The 20,939-nt window shown below is 39.2% G+C and overlaps 1 protein-coding gene across 1 annotated transcript; it reads left to right on the forward strand.

Moving 5' to 3' along the window:
* The first annotated feature begins 2,529 nt into the window (after nt 1-2,529).
* On the forward strand, nt 2,530-19,497 carry N4BP1 (NEDD4 binding protein 1). Its single transcript, XM_061469089.1, has 7 exons — nt 2,530-2,856; nt 5,790-7,552; nt 11,059-11,189; nt 12,364-12,460; nt 14,084-14,191; nt 15,754-15,861; nt 18,603-19,497. The coding sequence occupies exons 1-7, from the start codon at nt 2,653-2,655 to the stop codon at nt 18,937-18,939; spliced, it is 2,748 nt and encodes a 915-aa protein (XP_061325073.1). The 5' UTR covers nt 2,530-2,652; the 3' UTR covers nt 18,940-19,497.
* The last annotated feature ends 1,442 nt before the right edge of the window (nt 19,498-20,939 follow it).

Consider the following 20,939-nt stretch of genomic DNA (forward strand, 5'->3'; position numbering starts at 1 on the left):
GAGAGCAGTTTCAGATATTATAATGCTGCAAATGACCTTTGAAAACAGATTTATAGATAATACATACAGAATTATAAAGATTACAACAAATTCAGCACTGAGACCATACACAGAGTATGGCATAACAGGCTACAAGCAAATACACACAGCACCAAGCATTATCCACCTTACTTAGAAACCAGTCCACTTTCAGTTATCCTGAGATGTTCCAAAAGGCTGTGTTGAAATGGTAGACAGAAATAAAAGCATTTTCTTTCAGCGCTTTAGTAATACGTTGTATCCCATAATGCTGTTAAGTCCATTTCTACTGTAAAGCTCCTTGCTTACGATTTCATTTGTAATTGACTATAATGGCTGCAGTGACTGTATTTTAACAGCTGATGGCACCAATCACCTCAAGAAATTGCCTAGACAAAAGTCAGTTAAATTCTTATATGTGAATGTTGTAGAATAATTTGATCGGAAGGGAAAATGTAAACGTCTACTAGACAAAACTAGGTAAAAATTATCCTCGGGAAAGTACAGCATCTGTCTCTGGAATGTGACACTCACTGTCAAATTCTACCCTGTTTAGAACATGTAACTGTCTAGATAAGGGGGCTGGAGCACTTCCCACACAAATACAGACTGAGAAGGCTGGGGCTGTTCAGACTGGAGAAGGGAAGGCTGCATGGAGACCTCACAGCAGTTTTTCAGTATCTGAAGGGAGCCTACAAGGATGCTGGAGAGGGATTTTTCATCAGTGTCCCAGGTTCAGCTGTAATAGCTACTTTTCTCCTTCCTAGTAGCTGATGTAATGCTGTGTTTTTGACTTTAGTCTGAGAGCAATGCTGATAGTACACCACTAGTTTTAGTTGTTGCCAAGTAATGCTTATCCTGGTCAAGGACTTCATTCTCAAGTGCTCCTCCAGTGAGGAGGGGCACAAGGTAAGACACCTGACCCAAACTAGCCAAAGGGGTATTCCACACCACAGCACATCATGTCCAGTATGTAAACTGGTGGGAGTCACCTAGAAAGCCCAGATTGCTGCTCAGGTCAGGCTGGGAATAGATCAGCAGGTAGTGAGCAACTGTACTGTGTATCACTTGTGCCTGTTGGTTTTTTTTTCCCCTTCCCTTTTTAGCTTTATATTCTCTCCCCTTGTTATTTCCCTTATTATTATTATTAGTGGTAGTTGTAGTAGTCTTGTATTGTTTTAGTTATCTGACTGTTCTTTTCTCAACCCATGGGGTTTACATTCTTTCAATTCTCCTTCTCATCCTGTTGTAGCAGGGGTGGATGAAAAGGGGAGTGAGCAGCTCTGTGGTTCTGAGTTACTAGCTGGGTTTAAACCACAACAATCAGGGGCTGTAGCAATAGGACAAGGGGCGATGGGTTCAGACTTAAACCCATCCCCGAGGGGAAGTTCATGTTAGATGTAAGGAAGAAGCTGTTTACTGTGAAGCACTGGAACAGATTGCCCAAAGAAGTGGTAAATGCTCATCCCTGACAGTGTTCAAGGTCAGGTTGGACAGAGCCTTGAGCAACATGGTCTAGGGTGAAATGTCCCTCCCCATGGCAGGGGTTGGAACTGGATAACCTTAAGGTCCTTTCCAACCCAAACCATTCTATGAACTGCAAACACTCATCTGGCTAAAAAGTTTCTAAACAGAGATACAAGTGCCTTTATAAAAATGATAATTTACATTTTTTTATTAATCCTTTACTGGTGTAACATATAAGTAGATTAAATCAAGGTATGTATAAGATATGTATATTTATTTGCACCACCATATAATACTTGTCCTCCCTTAGGACACTGTATTTAAAGAACAGCTACTAAAAACTAACTTCACAGTGATGCTAAAGAGATGAACAAAACAAGTGTGAATCCAGTAGTCTAGAGGGAACTTGGAAGGTGTTTACCTGGGTACGGGATTGGAAGAGATAAAAGAACCTAAGACATTGACTCCTTTGTGTAACAGTTGGTCTGTATTGCCAACTCCAGGCAAACTTCAGGCATTCAGAAGTCTAGTGAAGTCCCAGAGCTACTTTTGAAGAACTAATCTGGTCCTTACCGTCTCATTTTAAGACTTTTCTTTGATTGTTTTTTAGTGAAAAAAAGTTTCCTCTTCATTTTCCAAGCTGTCAGAACTAAGGATTTGGGGATGGAGGCACACTTCTATGCCCTGCTACCACGAGGGATAAACTGCACATTTTTTTAAAAACGAAATCCGAGGCAGCTATACCCGGACGTGGCTGTACTGAAGTACCTTAAAAACACACCTCGTAGGCTGTGGGATCGCGTAAGAGGACAGGATCTTTCCAGCGGCGATGGGAAGAGCCGCTGAGGGGATCGCGCCTGGCGCTACGGGCAACTCAAGTCGTCCTCTCGAGGCACCTGGGCCACGGCGGCAAACACCCCCCACACCCCCCCATCCGCGGGACTAGCGACCTGCGAGCGGCTGGGTGGGAGGGTTCGTCTTACCCTGGCGCAGCCCACAAGAGGGCGGAGCGCTGTGTCCGCCCTAACTAAAGATGGCTCCCCGGCTGTAGAAGGCTTCAGTCCGCTTCCTGACGCGATCGGATGACGTACGCTGAGGGAGTCCGGGGATTCCCCGTGTTGGTGTCGGGGGTCTCAGCGCTATGCTAGGTCTGAGAGGGCAGTGGTGATGGCAGCTCAGTGGGTAGCCCGCGGCTCAGAGCCGTGGCTGGACGAGTTCACTGTCCCTGCGGAGAAAAGCTACCTCTTGGAGGGCAGCCGGGGCCGCATCGAGTGCTTGTTCGAGGTGCAGTTGGCCGTGCTCGGGGCGCAGGGAGACCGACGCATCTGGGTGCAGCTGGCGGGCGGCTGGAAGGCCGTGCGCGCCGCCAAGGTACGGGGGACTGGTGGGAAGCGGCGCGGGCAGCAGCCGCAGGGCCTCTGTCACCCGGGCGGGGAGCGGGGCCGTGTTTGCATACGATAGCGCCCCTCCCAGCAAGGGCGCTGCTCGGGCTGCTGTGAACGGGGCCGAGAGGGAGAAATCGGTGCTTCACGGTGAAACAGAGCCCTGCCCTGGAAACAGGCGTGTCGCGGGTGCCGGGGTGTCTCCGGTGGTGTTGACACAAGCTTGGAGAATAGAGAGAAACAGTTCAGCTGAGAAGTGGGAAGTTCCTCGGTGTGGCACGGCCACCGCGTTGTGAAATACCTCTGCGAAAGGGGGTTAAACACGTGCGGGAGTGGGCTAAGTTGCGTTCTGAAACGCGGTTAAAATGTATCCCTGTCCTTCCCAAAGTCGAGTAAATACTCTCGGTTGGGTGTTACCGCGTTTCACAGTTGCGTTTCAAACTTAACTTTGTGGCAGTTAGTAACTTTTTACCTACTTGATGCGCTAGCTATCAGTTCAGCACGGCTGGTCTTTCCTAGTAGGAAAGTGTAGTTGCTTCACCAGTCTGTTTCTTGGAGCAGAGAGCTTTTTAACCAAAGACGTTAAAAGGGAGAGCGGTCTAGACTCTGCGAGTCTCTGACTGACACTAATTGCTGTAAAGTATCTTCACTTTAGAAGTTAGTTTGAGAGTTAGTTTGGTGAATCTCTTGTACAACAAACCTTTTGGGGGAGGCTTAGCAGTAACGATGAAGTTAATATCACTTATAGTGGACTTGATAACTATGCCTGTTTGAATTGTATGATGAGAAGGATGGTGTGAGCACTGGCAAGGCTGGAGATAGCTTTCAAACCCCAAATCTCAATATGTGGACTTTTGTATCTGTTTAAGAACAGATACATGTTAGTGGGGATCCTTAGCATGTGTTTTGTAACTTAATTCATGGACTGACCAGTCCGCTTTCAAAAACTTGATTCCTCAACTGTGTAATGCAAGGAAAATACTATGAATATTTAGGGTCTTGAGTTATTTGATTCTGAAATTTACTCTTAACACAATTTGCTTGCATACTCGGGCTTAAGAGACTCCAGAAACTGTTACAGATAGCATAAACAGCTATTCATTTTTCTCCAGGCAGCTGCAGTACAACTTTTCTCTTTTTTTTTTTTTCTCCAGAAAATTGAAGCCTGAAACAAATATCACAAGAATTCCATTTTCTAATTGCTGATTTTCCTAATAACATAAAAAATGTTTTCTACTCCAAATGCTTTGAAGGGTGTGGGAGACGTGACTTCCCTTACATGTAGAGCAATTTTCAGACCCTACCTGGAGGGGTTATTGACCAGACAATTGCACATCTTCAACAATTGCACATCTTCATTGTCTCCCTTCAAAAGGTTTCGTGATAGCAATTTGTTGTAATTCATCACTCTCAGGAACTGTATTCATTCTTCAGTGCTGCCTGGTGGGGGAAGTTCCCAGATTTAGTATATCCTTTTTTTCTAATTATATTATCTTGTTGATCTGCTAAAATGTCGTATGATGACTAAAGCACAAAAAGTAATCCTATGGATTTTGTTGTAGAAACAGGTTGTGCTAATATGGCCTTGGAGTAGTTTGCCCTGATAATCAAGATGATGTAACTCAAGAGATGATACAAAGTAGTCTTATGTTATTCATTACCTTGTATTTGTTTTCAGTTCCATTCAAAGGAGAACTTTTGGTATCCAAGAGCTAAGGCAGAGAATAAAATTTGGTATACTTGGGAGTCTGCAAAACAATGACTACAGCTTAGAAACTAGTTTTACTGCATAAGAGTTTAAAGCACAGAAAGAGATAGGGGAAAAAATAATGCTACCTGGAAGAATAAACAGTGCACCGTCTTGACAGAGTTCTCAACTCTGACACATTTAAAATAAGGCAGCACAGTGAATTTTCTGGTGGTAACTTTTAGGAGACAGAAATAACAGTGGGATTTTTGTTTGAGTTTTGTTTGATTTTGGTTTGGTTTTTGATTTGGCTTTTGTTTGGGTTTTTTTTCTTTGGTTTTTAATCTATTAAAAACCTGAACTTCTGGGGCACAAACCCATCTGGAGCCTGGAGTTTTCTCATTTGTCAGTATCATCTGCTTTTTCAAAATACTGAGTTTCAAAGCCTCAGCTTGCTGTGGAGCTTTTGGGGTGTGATGATTTCCCCCTCCCCTTCCCCCCGTGTTATATGCCCATTGTAAGTAGGTAGTCTGGCAGTTGTAGTTTTAAAATCCAAATATTTTATTGGGTTAATTAAGGAATCTATCACAGTCCAGACAGTGTTTTTGTCATTTGTTTGGGGTAAGATTTTTTATTTTTTTCTTTCCTGTAAGGTATTTTTAATGGATCCTACTGTGGCTACTAGTTATGTTGTGCCATGCCACAGGATCAATGTCCTTGATTGAGTAATAAGTATAGAATAAGTAACACATAATAACAACTAAAAAATGTAGGATGGCTACTGCTCTGATGAGCCTTTGGAAGTTTACCTTCAGAAAGTCTTATTAGAAGCTCACTTTTGCAGACGAGGTAGAATTCTTTAGTGTGAGGCATTTGTTCATGATGCATATGTCCTCTGACCAAAGAATGGGGCTGGGAAAATAAATCTCTTTTGACTTGTCTTTTAAACTGTTTGAGCTTCAACTTAAATATTCTTTTACTGTCAGTTTCAAGTAAACTTATAAACACTAGGATATTAAAGTTAGACTTCTCTCTCTATATATAAATTATTTAAAAATCATTTCAGGTATCTTTTCTTTCCATTATCTGGTTTACTGGCAGTATTTACTTTCTCAAGTTTCTTGTGCCAAGTTGACTATTTTCTAATGTACTTTTCCATTTCTGACATAACCAAAACTAACTTGATATACCAGCTTGTCACAAATATTCACTCTGCTGTCTTTTCGTCCTTCTAGGAGTATATTAAGGGACTCTGCGAACCTGAACTAGAAGAAAAAGAGTACTACCCAAAGGACATGCACTGCATCTTTGTTGGTGCACAAAGCCTGTTTCTCAACAGTCTTATTCAGGATACCTGTGCTGATATATCAGTGCTGGAAATAGGATTGCTTGGTATTAAAGGGGGTGCAGAAGCTGTTGTTATGGCTCAGAGTCATATTCAGCAGTTTGTGAACCTTTTTGAGAGTAATGAAAGCTTATTAAGTGACAATGAGTCGGAGGTTAAGAAGCAATTCAGACAATTTGTGGAAGCACATGCAGATAAATACACAATGGATTTACTGATTTTGCCCAGCTCACTAAAAAGAGAGCTCCTAGCTCTCACACAAGCTGAATGCTGTGAAGTGCAGAGCAGTATCATAGATCTGACAGGTTCTGAAAGCCCAACAGAGCTTTTACATAACGAAGCCCCCAAAGTAATAGCTACAAACAGAGATGGAAGAGCAGGTGGTGAGGAAGAAAGAAACAATGCTGGAACACCTGTAACTGAACTTACAAAGCAAATGGACGTTGTGTTTTCTGATGCTCCTGGAACAAGTTTTGTTCCCATAAATGTGCCTGTCTTAGAGACAGTAGTGCCTAAAGAAAGGCAGTCATGTAAAAGAAGATCCTCTTATGATGAGGAAAGGCTTCCTAAAAAGCAGTTCTCTTCAGAAAATGATCAGGAAGTCAAATTTTCACACAGTAATCATTCAGATAGTGAAGCAATTATTGATCTGCTTTCAGATAGCTGCAATGAAAGGAGATCAAATGATTCCAGTTATCACATTAAAGTAGGTGATGAAATCAGTGAGGAAATGGAATATAGAATTCTTGTGAACTTTTTCAGAACAATGGGATATCGCCAAAATATTGTAGAAAAAGTCATTGGTATCCTAGGGCAATCTGTGGAACCATTAACACTGTTAGAAGAAATTGAAAAGGAAAATGCGAAATCTCAAAAAGAACATGGACAGTCATCTCCAATGCCTAAAACTGACAATCCCCCTTTAGGAAGTAATGCAAATAACTCACAAAAGCTAGTAGACAAAAGCAATAAAAGTCCGCTTAAATCCAGTCATACTTCAAGGGGGACAAAAAGTGAGTATCACAAAATAAGAAATCCACCAAGCATGCAAGCTGATGCAGAAAATGAAATGCATATGTTGGTAGGTAAACCTGTTTCTCCTTCCAGTAAAAATTCAGCTATGTGCTATAAAAAACGAGACATTTATTGCCAGGGTAAGAATTACAGTTTGAGATCAAGTGATAGAGATACTGATGGTGGTGTAACTTTTGGGACTATACAAGCTGGAGCTCTAAAAGATGTTGATTTTGTAGCCAGAGGGAGCTCAGATGTGCAGTGTACCTTGACTAAGACTAAAACTGCAGTTCAGCAAAGCACTGCAGGGCCCTCAACTGTACATAATAGTCATCCTGGTTCTGAGGACCAGTTAGGACACTGCAGCTCTTCTCAAGGGAGATCTCCTAACCAACGCCGTTCCCAAACCTCAAACTCAGAAAATCCTGTCTCAAACCAGGTATTGTCTTCACAAATGCAGCCCTCAAATACTGATAAAAAGACAGTGGGACCACAAAGACATCATCCTGATCCTTCTGTTACTGGAGTTCAGAGATTTTTGGATTCTCTGAAAAAGCCATACAGACTGGAATTGAAAAATGAACCTGGGAAACCATATTTAAAACACATCATTATTGATGGAAGCAATGTTGCAATCACGTAAGTATTGTTCTCTTCAGCTATCTCTATTAAAATTTCAATGAGCTTTCAAATGAAACAGAAACTAAGGTTGCTGTGGCATATGTAAACCTTTTGCTAGCTAACTTTTAGGTGACCAAAAGCCCATGTTCACAGCAAGGTTTTCAGCTACTGGGAATGGCTGCAATGGTAAGTTACAGTAAGGCTTGATAATGAAAAATTACATGAGCATGCTGTAGCCATTTTAATTTCCAGCACATAGCAATTTTGATAGTTTTTACTCTCTTTTTGTGATAGTGTCAGTTTTTATAACTGACTTATTTGGAGTTATTCCTTGTTGAGGTACTGTGAATAGATGGAAATCCAGAGTTCTTTTAGCCAGTCCACTTCAGTGCACAAAACCAGCTACACCAGTGCCATTGCAGGGTATTCTAATATGAAACAATTCTTGTAGAATTTACTTTTGACTTAAAAAAGAATACGTAGTCTGGAGATGAACAAATACAATAACTGGTTAAAATAGATCCTTGATTTTGACTTAAAAATTGGTTGGTAATTGCAATACACTGGAAAATATTTTCTGTAAAGCCTTTTAGGCTTAGCTTTCCTGTTCTAACAAAAAATTGCAAATTTATAAAAAACAAGTAGCTCAGATTTATTAAACGCAAATACTAAAGTAATCTGAAAAAACAGAATGGACAAAGAAAATTAAAACTAGATATGCTTTGGAGGTAGGCAAGATCCTATTTGATAACAATATGTTTCCAAATGAAAAGTAAATTAATTCTACAGCCTTGCTTACTAGGCAATGGTCAAATTTGAAGCCTGATTTGTGCCACTTCAAAGCAACCTGATTTGAACTATTAGTGCTTGAGCTCCATGGACATTTCAGTAGGAATTTAATTTCAGTGAGCTCTGCTCTGTTGCAAGCAATTTTGTGCATCAAACTTAATTTGCTTTTCATGCATCTAACAAAGAAGTTGAGTTACCATCAGTGTAAGTGTTCTGTTTTTTTACTTCTGCTCTTAGCATCTTGTAATTTTGAAGTGGAGATTCTTATAGTAGTAATGTATTTTTCCTTTAACAACATTACACATTAGTGCTTAGGTCCTGTTTACTTTTTACAAATGTAGGCATGCAACAAAAATATTCCATCCCCCTTAAAACTTGCAGAATAGGGAACCCTGTGTATGTGTGCACACGCCTCATTGCCTATTCATCACCTGAAAGAATGTATGCAAAAGAGAGTAGAGCTGTTGTATAATTGTAACAGATTGGCTGACAAAGCACCATGCAAACAAACTCTATAAAGTGGGTACAGTTAATACTAAAAAGATCATTTACTTTGAAAAGATCACTGCATCGACCATGATGCAAGGATTTTCCATTATTGTAAATGCCTTCTAATTCCTTTTTCTCTTTTCATGCTTCTACTGCAGACAACTTTGGAAAGTGTTGCAAGTTACAATTTTATCTTTTTTTCAAGTTATGACTAACTGGAATATCAAAACTCGGTTAATTTGAAACATTTGTGCATTACTTGGTTCATTTGACATTTATCTCATCAAAACTGTCCTTGAATTGTTCTTCTTTAGTCAGGAAGAGATGTGGATTTGTTCTTTTTATGCTAAGTAATTTTGGCAAACACTCAGGTCAAAAGGTCTATTCAGTGCTTGCTATGGGGCTTTTCTGTAGCTTTGGAATATGAGAGTGAGCAATGACAAGTACCGTACTTCTTAATGAGGAAGTGGTAATTTTTAAACAGACTGTCTGCTCCACTTGTCAATACTAATGAGTAAACTTACTGTGAGAACTTGCTATATAAGATTTCTTCAGTGCATTCTGGGTTCCACTACTGAACATGCATAAACCTGTATTAGTTTTCATTTTGAAACCATGCTGCCAGAACAAAATAGAGTACTTTAAGCAAAATAGTAATTCTGAGAGGTCACCTGTATCCCCAGACAAAGTGGGAAAAGATTAGACTGTTTCCTAAACATTTAACTATTTTAAAATACAGACTTTAATCTTGGAGTTTGGAAGTCCTGAAAAGCTTTGTATTGGCTGTATTAACTTCCTATTTAGCTGGAACTAACTCTTGAATAGGATAATTTCTACTGCCAATGATCCCATGAATTCTGTCAGATGCTCTTTGGCTGAGCCAAACCTGTATGACTGTTTAAGATACATGTATCATATGTCATCTACTTTGTGCTGTTAGATTAAAGATGCTTCCTAAAGAACAGGCTTAAATCTTGTTTAGGAGAACAAAATAAACTTCTCCATGGGGGGCGGGGGGGGGAGGAAGTGTAGTGTTGCGTACTATAACAAAACAGTGTTGAAGCCAGATCTAGAACGAATTTAATGTTTCAGACAGTTGACAGCTGGTACAGTTTCCCAGAAGTAACTATGTAAACACAGATCCATACATGCATGTACACACAGTTGTGTTAATGGGGAGGAAAATCATAGAATCATAGAATAGTTAGGGTTGGAAAGGACCTGAAGATCATCTAGTACCAAGCCCCTGCCATGGGCAGGGACACCTCACACTAAACCATATCACCCAAGGCCTCGTCCAACCTGGTCTTGAACACTGTCAGGGATGGAGCATTCACAACTTCCCTGGGCAACCCATTCCAGTGCCTCACCATCCTAACAATAAAGAACTGCCTCCTTATATCCAATCTAAACTTCCCTTGTTTAAGTTTGAACCCATTACCCCTTGTCCTATCACTGCAGTCCCTAATGAAGAGTCTCTCCCCAGCATCCTTGTAGGCCCCCTTCAGGTACTGGAAGGCTGCTATGAGGTCTCCATGCAGCCTTCTCTTCTCCAGGCTGAACAGCTCCAACTTCTTCAGCCCGTCTTCATACGGGAGGTGCTTCAGTCCCCCAGTCATCCTTGTGGCCCTCCTCTGGACTTGTTCCAAGAGTTCCATGTTCTTTTTATGCTGAGGACACCAAAACTGCACACAATACTCTAAGCGAAGTCTCACAAGAGAGAGTAGATGGACAGGATCCCCTCCTTTGACCTGCTGGTCATGCTCCTTTTGATGCAGCCCAGGATACGGTTGGCTTTCTGGGCTGCAAGCACACACTGAAGCTGGCTCATATTCATTTTCTCATCGACCAACATCCCCAAGTCCTTCCCTGCAGGGCTGCTCTGAATGGATGTATGCTTCTAGTTTCACTACCAGCTAATACCTTGAAATTCCTAGATGATTTTTTTTAAAGATAAACCGACTGCTGCCTAGTCAAATATTGTTGTGACTGTGAAACTGAGACTGGACTGAGGAATTGTGATGTTTCTGTTCTCTTCTTTTGCTGAAAATCTCTTTCCATTTATAAGATTCTTCATCTGTAGCATCAATCTACTCGGTTTTTTGGGTTTTTTTGGTTTTTTTTTGTCCGGCAAGGCCGCATGTGTAACTGGCAGCTTCACTTGGCAAGGTTTAGTTCCTTTCTCTTTGTGTTTATGGTAGTAAAACTAGTGAATTTCATATCTCTTCTCTTTCTCTCACCCCCAGTCATGGGCTAAGGAAATTCTTCTCCTGTCGAGGAATCGCAATAGCTGTTGACTACTTTTGGAAACGTGGCCACAGAAATATTACTGTGTTTGTTCCGCAATGGAGAACAAGACGTGATCCTAACATTACAGGTGAGGGAAATAGTTTCCTAATGTTTTCTTTATTAAATTACTGTCCTGGGTTCAGCAGTAGCAGTCATTTTTCTCCTTCCTAGTAGCTGGTGCAGTGCTGTGTTTTTGACTTTCAGCCTGGGAACAACACTGATAACACCAATGTTTTTAGTTGTGGCTAAGTAACGCTTACGTTGACCAAGTACCTTTTCAGTCTCGTGCTTAGCTAGGGAGGAGAGGAAGCAGAGACACCTTACCCAAAGAGAGCAGAGAGGAAGCAGAGACACCTTACCCAAACTAACCAAAGGGGTATTCCATACCACAGCATGTCAGTCTGGCTGCTCAGCATCAGTAGTTGGGTTTCTATATACAGTATGAGACACTCTCTGAAATGCTGTTTAGGATAACTGATGTGCAGTCAGTGAAGGCCTTTTTGTTTGTTTTGGGTCTTGAATACTCTTTAGTTTCTAGTTTCAGCCTCTTCCTCCCAGTTTTACTGCCCCTCTACTCTGCTCTTGCGAGACCTCACTTAGAGTATTGTGCGCAGATCTGGTGTCCTCAACATAAAAAGGACATGGAACTCTTGGAACAAGTCCAGAGGAGGGCCACGAGGATGATCAGGGGACTGAAGCACCTCCTGTATGAAGATAGGCTGAGAAAGTTGGGGCTAGAGAAGAGAAGGTTGCGTGGAGACCTTATAGCAGCCTTCCAGTATCTGAAGGCAGGCTATAGGGATGCTGGGGAGGGACTCTTCATTAGAGACTGTAGTGATAGGACAAGGGGTAATGGGTTCAAACTTAAACAAGGGAAGTTTAGATTGGATATAAGGAGGCAGTTCTTTATTGTTAGGATGGTGAGGCACTGGAATGGGTTGCCCAGGGAAGTTGTGAATGCTCCATCCCTGGCAGTGTTCAAGACCAGGCTGGACGAGGCCTTGGGTGACATGGTTTAGTGTGAGGTGTCCCTGCCCATGACAGGGGTCTTGGTACTAGATGATCTTATGGTCCTTCCCAACCCTAACTATTCTATGATTTGATGATTTTCGTAATAGTAGCAATGTTCATTTATGAATGTTATTTCTGTTAACAGATACAAAAATAACCTATCTTCTCTTACCCACCTCACACAAATTGTTGAATAAATAGCCTCAAAGAAGACTCTTGTTTTTAAGAAAAGTTTTTTCATGTTTTAACAGAGCAGGATTTCTTAACAGAGCTCCAGGATGTTGGAATATTATCTTTAACCCCTGCAAGGGTCGTTTTAGGAGCAAGAATTGCTGCTCATGATGACAGGTATAGAATATATACAGTCTTTTTAAACATCTGTCTAACGGGTATAAAAACTTCATACTTCATGAGTGGTTGTATTAGTTAATTCTTCAACCTATCTAGACAGAGAGCTATGCTTCCAACTTAAGACTAACATCTACATTTATGTTATTTTACTGTCCAATGAAACATCCATGTATTTAAATATATGTACACAGAAAATAAATATATATATGTACACAGAGATAAATAATGTACACAGAAATTAGTGGAAAATGGCACATTTTCGTGGCAATTTTAACCATTAAAAAAAAACAAAACAAAGACCCAAAGATCCATTTCAAACCTCGCCATTTGCATTGCATAAGAAATTAAGTCTTATAGTAATGTTCTTCTGCATTCCTTATCAGTCTGTTGGAATTGACTTTTATGTTTGGAGCACACTAGCATAAGTGAGCTACTGATAAGGGGCCGTTTTGTTCCATTTTCTTTCTTGATGCCATTGTGGCATAGAGATACTGGTGTGTACTTGAGCACTATATTTGTAACAATGTGTAGGCTACTAAATTTCCAAGTTAACTTGAGCACCTAAGTTCAGCTTCAAAATGTGGGGATCATCTTTCAGTACAGTAAGATTCTGGGGCTTCTTCTTGCCAGATTTTCCCAGTCTTCAGGTATGGCTGAAAGCACATGCTGCTTAAGTTTATTCCTACAAATAATCATTCATACGTTATTTTTCTGGCTATAAAATTGTAATGGTTTTGTATCATGGGCATGGCTAGTTTTGTTAGATTGTGCAGTCATGCACCTTATTGCAAAACTTAATATGAAAAAAGATAAGTGCACTCTATATATCATCCTCGTTAAAATATGGTAACTGTGATCTCTTAAATAATAATGTTATAGCAAAAAAAAAAAAAAAAGTACAAGGCAGCCAAACTGGAGTTGTTTCCACACTCATGGTTTATATGCACCCAGCATTTCATATAAAAATGCTATTTAGGTGCAGTAGAAATGAGTGCTGTGCTAACATATTTGCACAAAAGTGTACACTTTTCTTTAAAGGACACCATCTCTTTGCTAAAATAGTTTCAATGGCAAAAAGCTTGTTTTCAGATGGGTAAAAAAAAAAAAAACCTCAATAAATCTGTAGTTTCCTTTTGTCACAATTTAACAACAAAATAGTAATCACACTCTTTGTTAACAAGTGTTGACAGAGCAAACAACTGACATGCAGAAAATGGATATCAATGTTAACCAAAATAGTATATGGAAACAAGTTTATGTTGGAATGTGTAAGAAATACTGTACTCTTTTGTAAAGCAAACCGTTTATCTCTACAAATATTTAGAATCTGATGGATTTGAGGGAGTTTTGCTTGTGGTTGTTTTTTGGGGTTGTTTTTTTTCTTTTTTAGTGAGAAAAAAAAGCCTCCCATGAAGACTCTGCTGCACTAAATAAATGCATGCCACCTAAAATGCTTATAGTTATATGATGGGTCAGAGCAGCATCATTTTCTGGTAATCAGAGTGCTTGTTTTCATGCAAGGCAATCCCTCTTGGATGATAAAATGTTTAGTTTTCGAAATCTGTAGACAGTTTTCAGCAAAGCAGATTTTCTTAACTGTCTTTGAAATAAATCTTACAGGTTTTTATTACACCTTGCTGATAAAACTGGAGGTGTTATTGTGACTAATGATAACTTCAGAGAATTTGTGACAGAATCAATTGCCTGGAGAGAAATTATTCAAAGAAGGTAATTACTCCGTTTCTATGAAAGCATAAAAGGATGTCTGTCCTTACAGGTGTGGATACTCTACCTTCATATGGGATTTTTATTTTAAGTCTGTCATGAAATTCTGGTACATCCCAAAAAAGTACTGTCTGTGCTTCACCACTTTGATTCATGGCCTTATAATCATGTGTTGAGTAGTCTAATATCCCTGTTATATATTCTCTAATGTGTATCTGTTAATTGCTCACATAAATAGGAGCTTGGTTTAGAAGCTAAGATATGTCAATTCTGAAATTCAGTGTTAAATCCTGTTAGAGTAGATGCTTTGCAGTCTGTTCTCGTAGGCTTTCTTGTTTTAAATATCATTTCTTGAAGGAGACATAATATCTGATGCTCACGTATAGCACCACTTTTAAGGTCTTAGAATCAATCATTCATTACTGTAGTACAACAAATTGGCATAGCTAAAGAAAATAATGAACACTTGCAATATTCCTGTAGCCATTTCTCTACAATTGTTGAGTGTCCTTTTGGTTTAGATGAATTCAATCAGCTATCACATTATCCCTGCTTGAGCTTGTGGATTCTCTGTCAATTAGTTTCTCCTGTTCAAGTGTTTCTTTTTTTTGTTCACTTGGTTGTTTTGCTTTTTCCTCCTCCAGTTAAATAAGGTCATTTTATTATTATTAAGGTAGGACCTTCTGTTGCCCACTAATCCCTCAGTCTCCATGACATTTTCTGAGGATACATCTGCTGCAGTGAGTGGGATGTGTATAGGTCAAATGAAATAAATAAAACCTGCCTTGGGTTCTCACAGTATAGCTGGGAGAATGTGGAATTCATGTTGACTAATCACGTAGATATTTGCACGATTTATCGAGTGAGTTCTGCCCAAGTCAGGCTTTGTTCTACAGAACTTTAGCAATAATTGTTAGCATATCATTCTGGGTCTGTGATTTTTTTTTTTTTTTTTTTTTTTTTTTTAAGAGCTTGTGTTAACATCTCCTATTAGTTTTACTTCTGGGAAAATTCCACTATACCAAATTTTCTCCTTGAAAACAAATTTTAGTTGAACTGGTTTTCTTCAATGCAGAGTTCCCAAGATGATTCTAGAAAAAGAGCTTCCTTGTGTCTTATCTGTAAACAGCTAATGCTGTGTTTGCTAGTTTTGTGGCTTTCAAATAACATATGCTTTTTAGCTACATGGTTGAAAGCCCTTACAAGTAAGGCAAGTTTGAACAACCAGAAGAGTTTCTCTAATTGCCAAGAAAATTCCATTCTGGTTTTGTGATAAAAAGTTGCAGTCATTCAACTCTTGCTGTCAAGGGGAAAAAAAAAAAAAAAAAAAAAGCAAAGCTTAGTTTTTTGCAGTGCCATGGGAACAGATCACAAAAGCTCCCAAGCTCCAATTAAATTTACAGTAAATACTGGTTGTATCTAAAATGGATTACTAGTTAACTTCAGTGACTCCTGATATGGTATAGTGTATCTGCTATAAGGCAACTTATCCTGTGCTACAAAGGTGAAGGTAATAAAGATGTAATACATTGTTATTAAATAACATTGAAAGAAATCTCTTGCAGGCTGCTCCAGTACACTTTTGCTGGTGACATATTTATGGTTCCTGATGATCCTTTGGGAAGAAATGGACCTAGATTAGATGACTTCCTTCAAAATGAAGACTTTTCTAGGTATAAGCACTACTTTTACTTTTCTTTGATACAGTTATGATTTCACATTTGGAATAAACTGTTTTCCTGAGTCACTTGAACACCTCTTCAGATCTGTATTAGTAAATATATAGTGAAATTAGGCAAGAATACTGTAGGTTGTAGTAGCTTTAACAAAACCATGACTTTTCTGTTTCTTAAGCCTGTTCAGAAACTGCTGGTGACATTTGCATCTAATCAAGATCTCTCTCAGAGCTAAGATAAGTAAAACAATAACTTCCTCTGAGATTCAATTGTGATGGCTTTCATTCAAAGGTGGTCCAAACTATGTTAACATAGCACAAAGCTGGAGTGGTTTGGGTATGGTGGTAGCCTTGTATCCTGTTACTTATGGTGATGTTATTTAAAACACCTTGGTTTATCACTTATTCATAGTGGGACAATAGGTGGTACAATAGAAACTCTACACTCAGTCATGAGAGAGGCATTTCTCTTCTCACTTGAGACATGAAATTGTGCTGTTAATAAAACAATTTTTGAGGGGCATTGTTATTAAATGCTTTTTAAATAATATTTTTAAATATTAATAAATATATAGTTCCTGTAAGATTATTATACTTTTAAAATATTCATATATTCCAAGTATGAATTTGCTTTATATTAGCCATCAAGATGTGGGAATGGCTTTGCTCTTTTGTGTGAGAAAATGAGCTGCTCTTTGCTTTTCTTTCACCACTTTAAGAATATAAATGCTAATGGTAGTGAGGAGTATTCAGAGATCTTTTAGAAACAACTGAGGTAATTAAAAATCAGTAATAAAAAAGACAAGTTATACTTAACTAATTGTATGTGTAAATCTTTATCTCAGCTAATGGAAACAACTGAGGAAAGTGAGAAGTATATACCAGAAGTTCACAGGTTGATCTGAAAATAACTGTGTTTAATGTTGTCATGAAAAATCTAGTGTAGTTCTAGAACTCCAGTAGGAAATGCTAAGAAAATAATATAACACTTATTGTAAGTACATATGTAAGTACATGTCGTGGTTTAAACCCTAGCCAGACAGCTCGTTCACTCACTCCCCCCCTTCTTGCCCTCCCCCTACTCCCAGAGGGACGGAGAGTCAAAAAGAATGCAACTGCCACGGGTTGAGATAAGGACAGTTTACTAACTAAGGTATAACAGAGATCACCGCTGCTACCACCGATAATAACAATGATAAAGGAAATAACAAGGGAAGAGAATACAGCACCTCACCACCAGCCAACCGATAACTCGCCCCCCCCAGCCCGACCGAGCTCTGACCCATACCTCCTCCAACCCTGCAATCCCAGCCCTTCTGGCTAACCCCCAGTTACATCCTGGGCATGACGTGCTGTGGTATGGAATACCTCTTTGGTCAGTTTTAGTCGGGTGTCCTGTCTCTGCTTCCTCCTGGCTTCCCCTCCTCCCTGGCAGAGCATGAGGCTCACAAAGTCCTTGGCCAAACCAAAACATCAGGCCGAAAGTCAAAACGCAGCACTGCAGCAGCTACTAAGAAGGAGAAAAATGACTGCTACGGCTGAACCCAGGACAGTACATTATGCATAATTACAAATAATATGTAAATATAATATATTTTGTTGGAATAGAAGGGCTATAATATAAAGTCCTTAGAAGATGTCGTGTGGAACATTGTGTTTTAGCTGCCTAAAACACAATGCTGTGTCTGAAAAATGTGAAAGCAGTACAGTGCTGACTGTAGAAATGGAAGGAGACTCTTCTGAGAAGACTGTAGAAGAGCTTAGGTTCCTATCAGTAAACTTGGAACTGGAAGTAGGCTTTGATTTTGGAGTGGTGGGGTTTTTTTATATTGATGGTTTTGACAGAGGAAAGATGCCAGTGTAAAGAGTTAATTTTGTTCCTTACCTGAGACTTTTCTACTTGAATTAAATAATGCAGAAAGCATAAATGGCACCAGGAGTAAGAGCAGAAACTAGAAAGATCTTCAGCAATTAAAAGAGCCTTGCCATATTGAGTAATGAGAGATGTCCTAATCTAAATGCTTTTAAGATAGAGGTCTCTAATTTAGATACTGTTTCTCTTGCTGGTAGGAAACTAGACTGTAACATGAGTTTGTTTCTTTGTTTTCTTCATTACCTGGTGGCAACTGAAGTAGACTTGGACCTAAATTCTGTAGTGCTAGCAGAGTAGCAACAGCTTTTCAAAGTCTGACATGAAATTTCAATAATTAAGGAAAAATATTCAGATCTTGACACTGCTGAAAAACCTCATTGCCCCATTTAGGATATCATTCCAGGGGAAACAACACCTTGGTCTAAAAGTGAGCACAGCTCAGTCACGAGTAAAAGTAGATGAGGAATAGTCTTACAGGGCATCTGGAAGTCTCTTTGCTCTGTCAGTATTTTCACATGCTCTGAATCGTGTGTGTTCAATGTGTCTTTTTATCCATTTGGTTCAATAACACTGGTGTTGGTTCTTCCATAAAATAAGCTTTGACTGTTGCTGTTTTCTGTCAAGTACTTGCAATTTATTGTAACTAGACTGAGATAATGTTAATGTTATTTAGTCATGCCAGATTCAAATTGAAAACTGTTATACCTACTGTTTTGTTTCACTTTGAAAAAATACTTATTACTTGATTCCAATCCATAACTAGCTGAGCCGCACTGAAGTAGAGGGGTTATACTCATTTTTCTTTTCTGTGTTTTTACGGAGACAGCTAACATCTACTTAATCAGAATTTTTGTTTTGTTCCATAGAGATTTCCAGTCAGCACCAAGGGTTTTCCAGAGCAGTAGACAATATTCTTCTGAGATACCTTTCTTCACACCTGTCCCCAGACCAACCAGTAGCAGTCAACAACCTAAAAACAGAGTACATGGTGATCATGCATCAGCACTGCTTCCACTGGAAACAAACACAGAGGCCTGCTTAGCCATTCCACCACAGAGATCTGACTCAGAAACAGCACGCCTAAGAGAAGCCCTGATAAAAATTTTTCCTGATCATGAGCAAAGACAGAAGATTGATCAAATACTAACTGATCATCCATTCATGAGAGATCTTAATGCACTGTCTGCTATGGTGCTTGACTGAATAGTATACAGGGGTTTATATCCAAATCATTTGACTAACTTTGAATATCGATGTGTAGAAAAATGTTGCTCAGTTAATGTTACTTTGTGAATATTCAAAACCTAATTTTATTTGTATAAACAGAGCTATTTGTGTATGTTCTGTTGCTAATAGATAGCAGTTTTTGATAAATTAAAACCTGCTGCTATTAAAAATTTGTAGGCATATTTTCTAGGAAAAAAAAAAAAACAAATCTGCTTCACATGAATTGCTTATTAAAGCAGCAGCAGTTCTAAAGAACTGTTGCCACTTTAAATAGTGTGTTAGCATTTTTTAAGAAACCCTTTCCTCAAAAGGGTAAAGCCATGCCAGAGCTTTAAAAGTGACTCTTACAGCCTTAGATATATTTTCCAGGTACACTCATAACAGACTTTAACATAAGTCATGCACCTGTCAGATATCATTGTTGGTGTTTGTATCTAGAGTATAGATATTCTTAGAAAACAAATGCTCCTTAGTACCTCCTTCACTTATGAACTTGGTAATATTTTGCCATAGAAATAAAACAGACCTTCTTATTACTTTCAGATGTGAAGACTTTTACATAATGTATATGTGAACGTGCTTTCCTTAAGCCTGCTTCGTGGATTTCGGAAATAGGCTATACTCCTAATGATCTGTAGATGGCAGTTTGAAGATGACTGCGTGGGATCACTGGATGTTAGGTGTATTGCTTACGTTCTGTCACAAGGTGGCGTTATGCGCCCCTTGGTTTGTAATGATCGACAGGAAGGCTTTTGCATTCTGAAATGCTTGTACTTGTATACAGAAAGATTAAATGCAAGATTGATAACAAGTATTATGGATAAAATTGTGTAATTACATTAATAACTTGTACGAAGCAGCCTTCTGATACTGAAGCTTTGTGTATATGGATAAAATCTCAGTCTCCACAGAATGAAAACCAAGAAACTCAATTTGCCTTTTGTCCTGGGTTCAGCTGTAGCAGTCATTTTTTTTTTCTCTTGGACACCTTTTATCCAGATTGAGAGATACTATACTTCCTAGGAGAAGGAAGGTTTCAGGTAGAAAGTGTAAATTCGCAGCCCTAATCAACAGAAAATACCTGTAATGCTTTAAAAGTTCTGATAAGTGTATTAGCTTTTAAGTTGGAAATTCTGGTGACCGTCAGTACTTTTTCAGAGTACCTTCACTGTTACTTGTTTGTCTTTGCCCTGTCTGTTCTAAATCTGAATGCTGCCACAAGCTAGTAACAGAATGTGCTGTTGTTTACATAGAAATGGCTTGCTGTCTAGTGCAGAGCTAGTACACTCCAGTTAACAGTCAGCTCCACCTCTTTAAGTCTGTTCTGGGATCTATCACATAGGTAAGGTGGAAAAAAAAAGGAGCAATTTATGAAAGCTGACCAACAGGACCCCTTTCAGGAGCAGGAGCAAAGTCAAAATAATGTGTGTCTCTACATGCTGAAGTCTGTTTTACCTTTCTTTTAACTGTTTTCTCATGCTAAGTGTTCACATTAGTAAAATCAAATTCGGCTACAAACACAATCTGGGCTACAGAGCCCGTGTTCAACTTCTGACATACTGAGCTTTACCTTAAAGCAGAAGTCTAGAGGCTTTCTGTCTGGTTCCCTGGGTTCTGAAATCACTCTTTGGTTAAATGCAAGAAAGCTTAAATATACTAAGGAAATGAGGGTGTTGAAAGTTTGTCTTCACATGTGGCCCTTTCACATTTATTGTGAAGTCAGAAATGGAAGACAAAGTCTTGCTTGTCCCTCACCAACAGCAAAGGGAAAGATGGAAGAGCAAAGTATTAGGAGCAGCTATTACAGCATATCAAAAAAACAAGTAACAATGAAGAAAGACCTTTAATGTGTTTCTACATCCAAATAGACTTTTGTCTATGACTACGGGGCAGCAAGAGATAAGTACCATCATAATTACTATCATGATGTGTGGGATGATGTGGTGAAGTATGGAAATTTGTCACCAGTTAGCAGT

This window comes from Pezoporus flaviventris, unplaced genomic scaffold (genome assembly GCF_033815535.1).
Source record: "Pezoporus flaviventris isolate CSIRO_AGI_PZ_B2104156 unplaced genomic scaffold, CSIRO_AGI_Pfla_v1 ptg000054l, whole genome shotgun sequence".
Classification (NCBI taxonomy): domain Eukaryota; kingdom Metazoa; phylum Chordata; class Aves; order Psittaciformes; family Psittacidae; genus Pezoporus; species Pezoporus flaviventris.

What these genes read in the sequence shown, in the direction of transcription:
- N4BP1 (XM_061469089.1), top strand. Translation starts at nt 2,653, where the DNA reads ATGGCAGCTCAGTGGGTAGCCCGCGGCTCAGAGCCGTGGCTGGACGAG. An exon ending in AGGCCGTGCGCGCCGCCAAG is followed by an intron (nt 2,857 to 5,789) that starts GTACGGGGGACT and finishes TCGTCCTTCTAG; the next exon opens with GAGTATATTAAGGGACTCTG. An exon ending in AGAGAAATTATTCAAAGAAG is followed by an intron (nt 14,192 to 15,753) that starts GTAATTACTCCG and finishes AATCTCTTGCAG; the next exon opens with GCTGCTCCAGTACACTTTTG.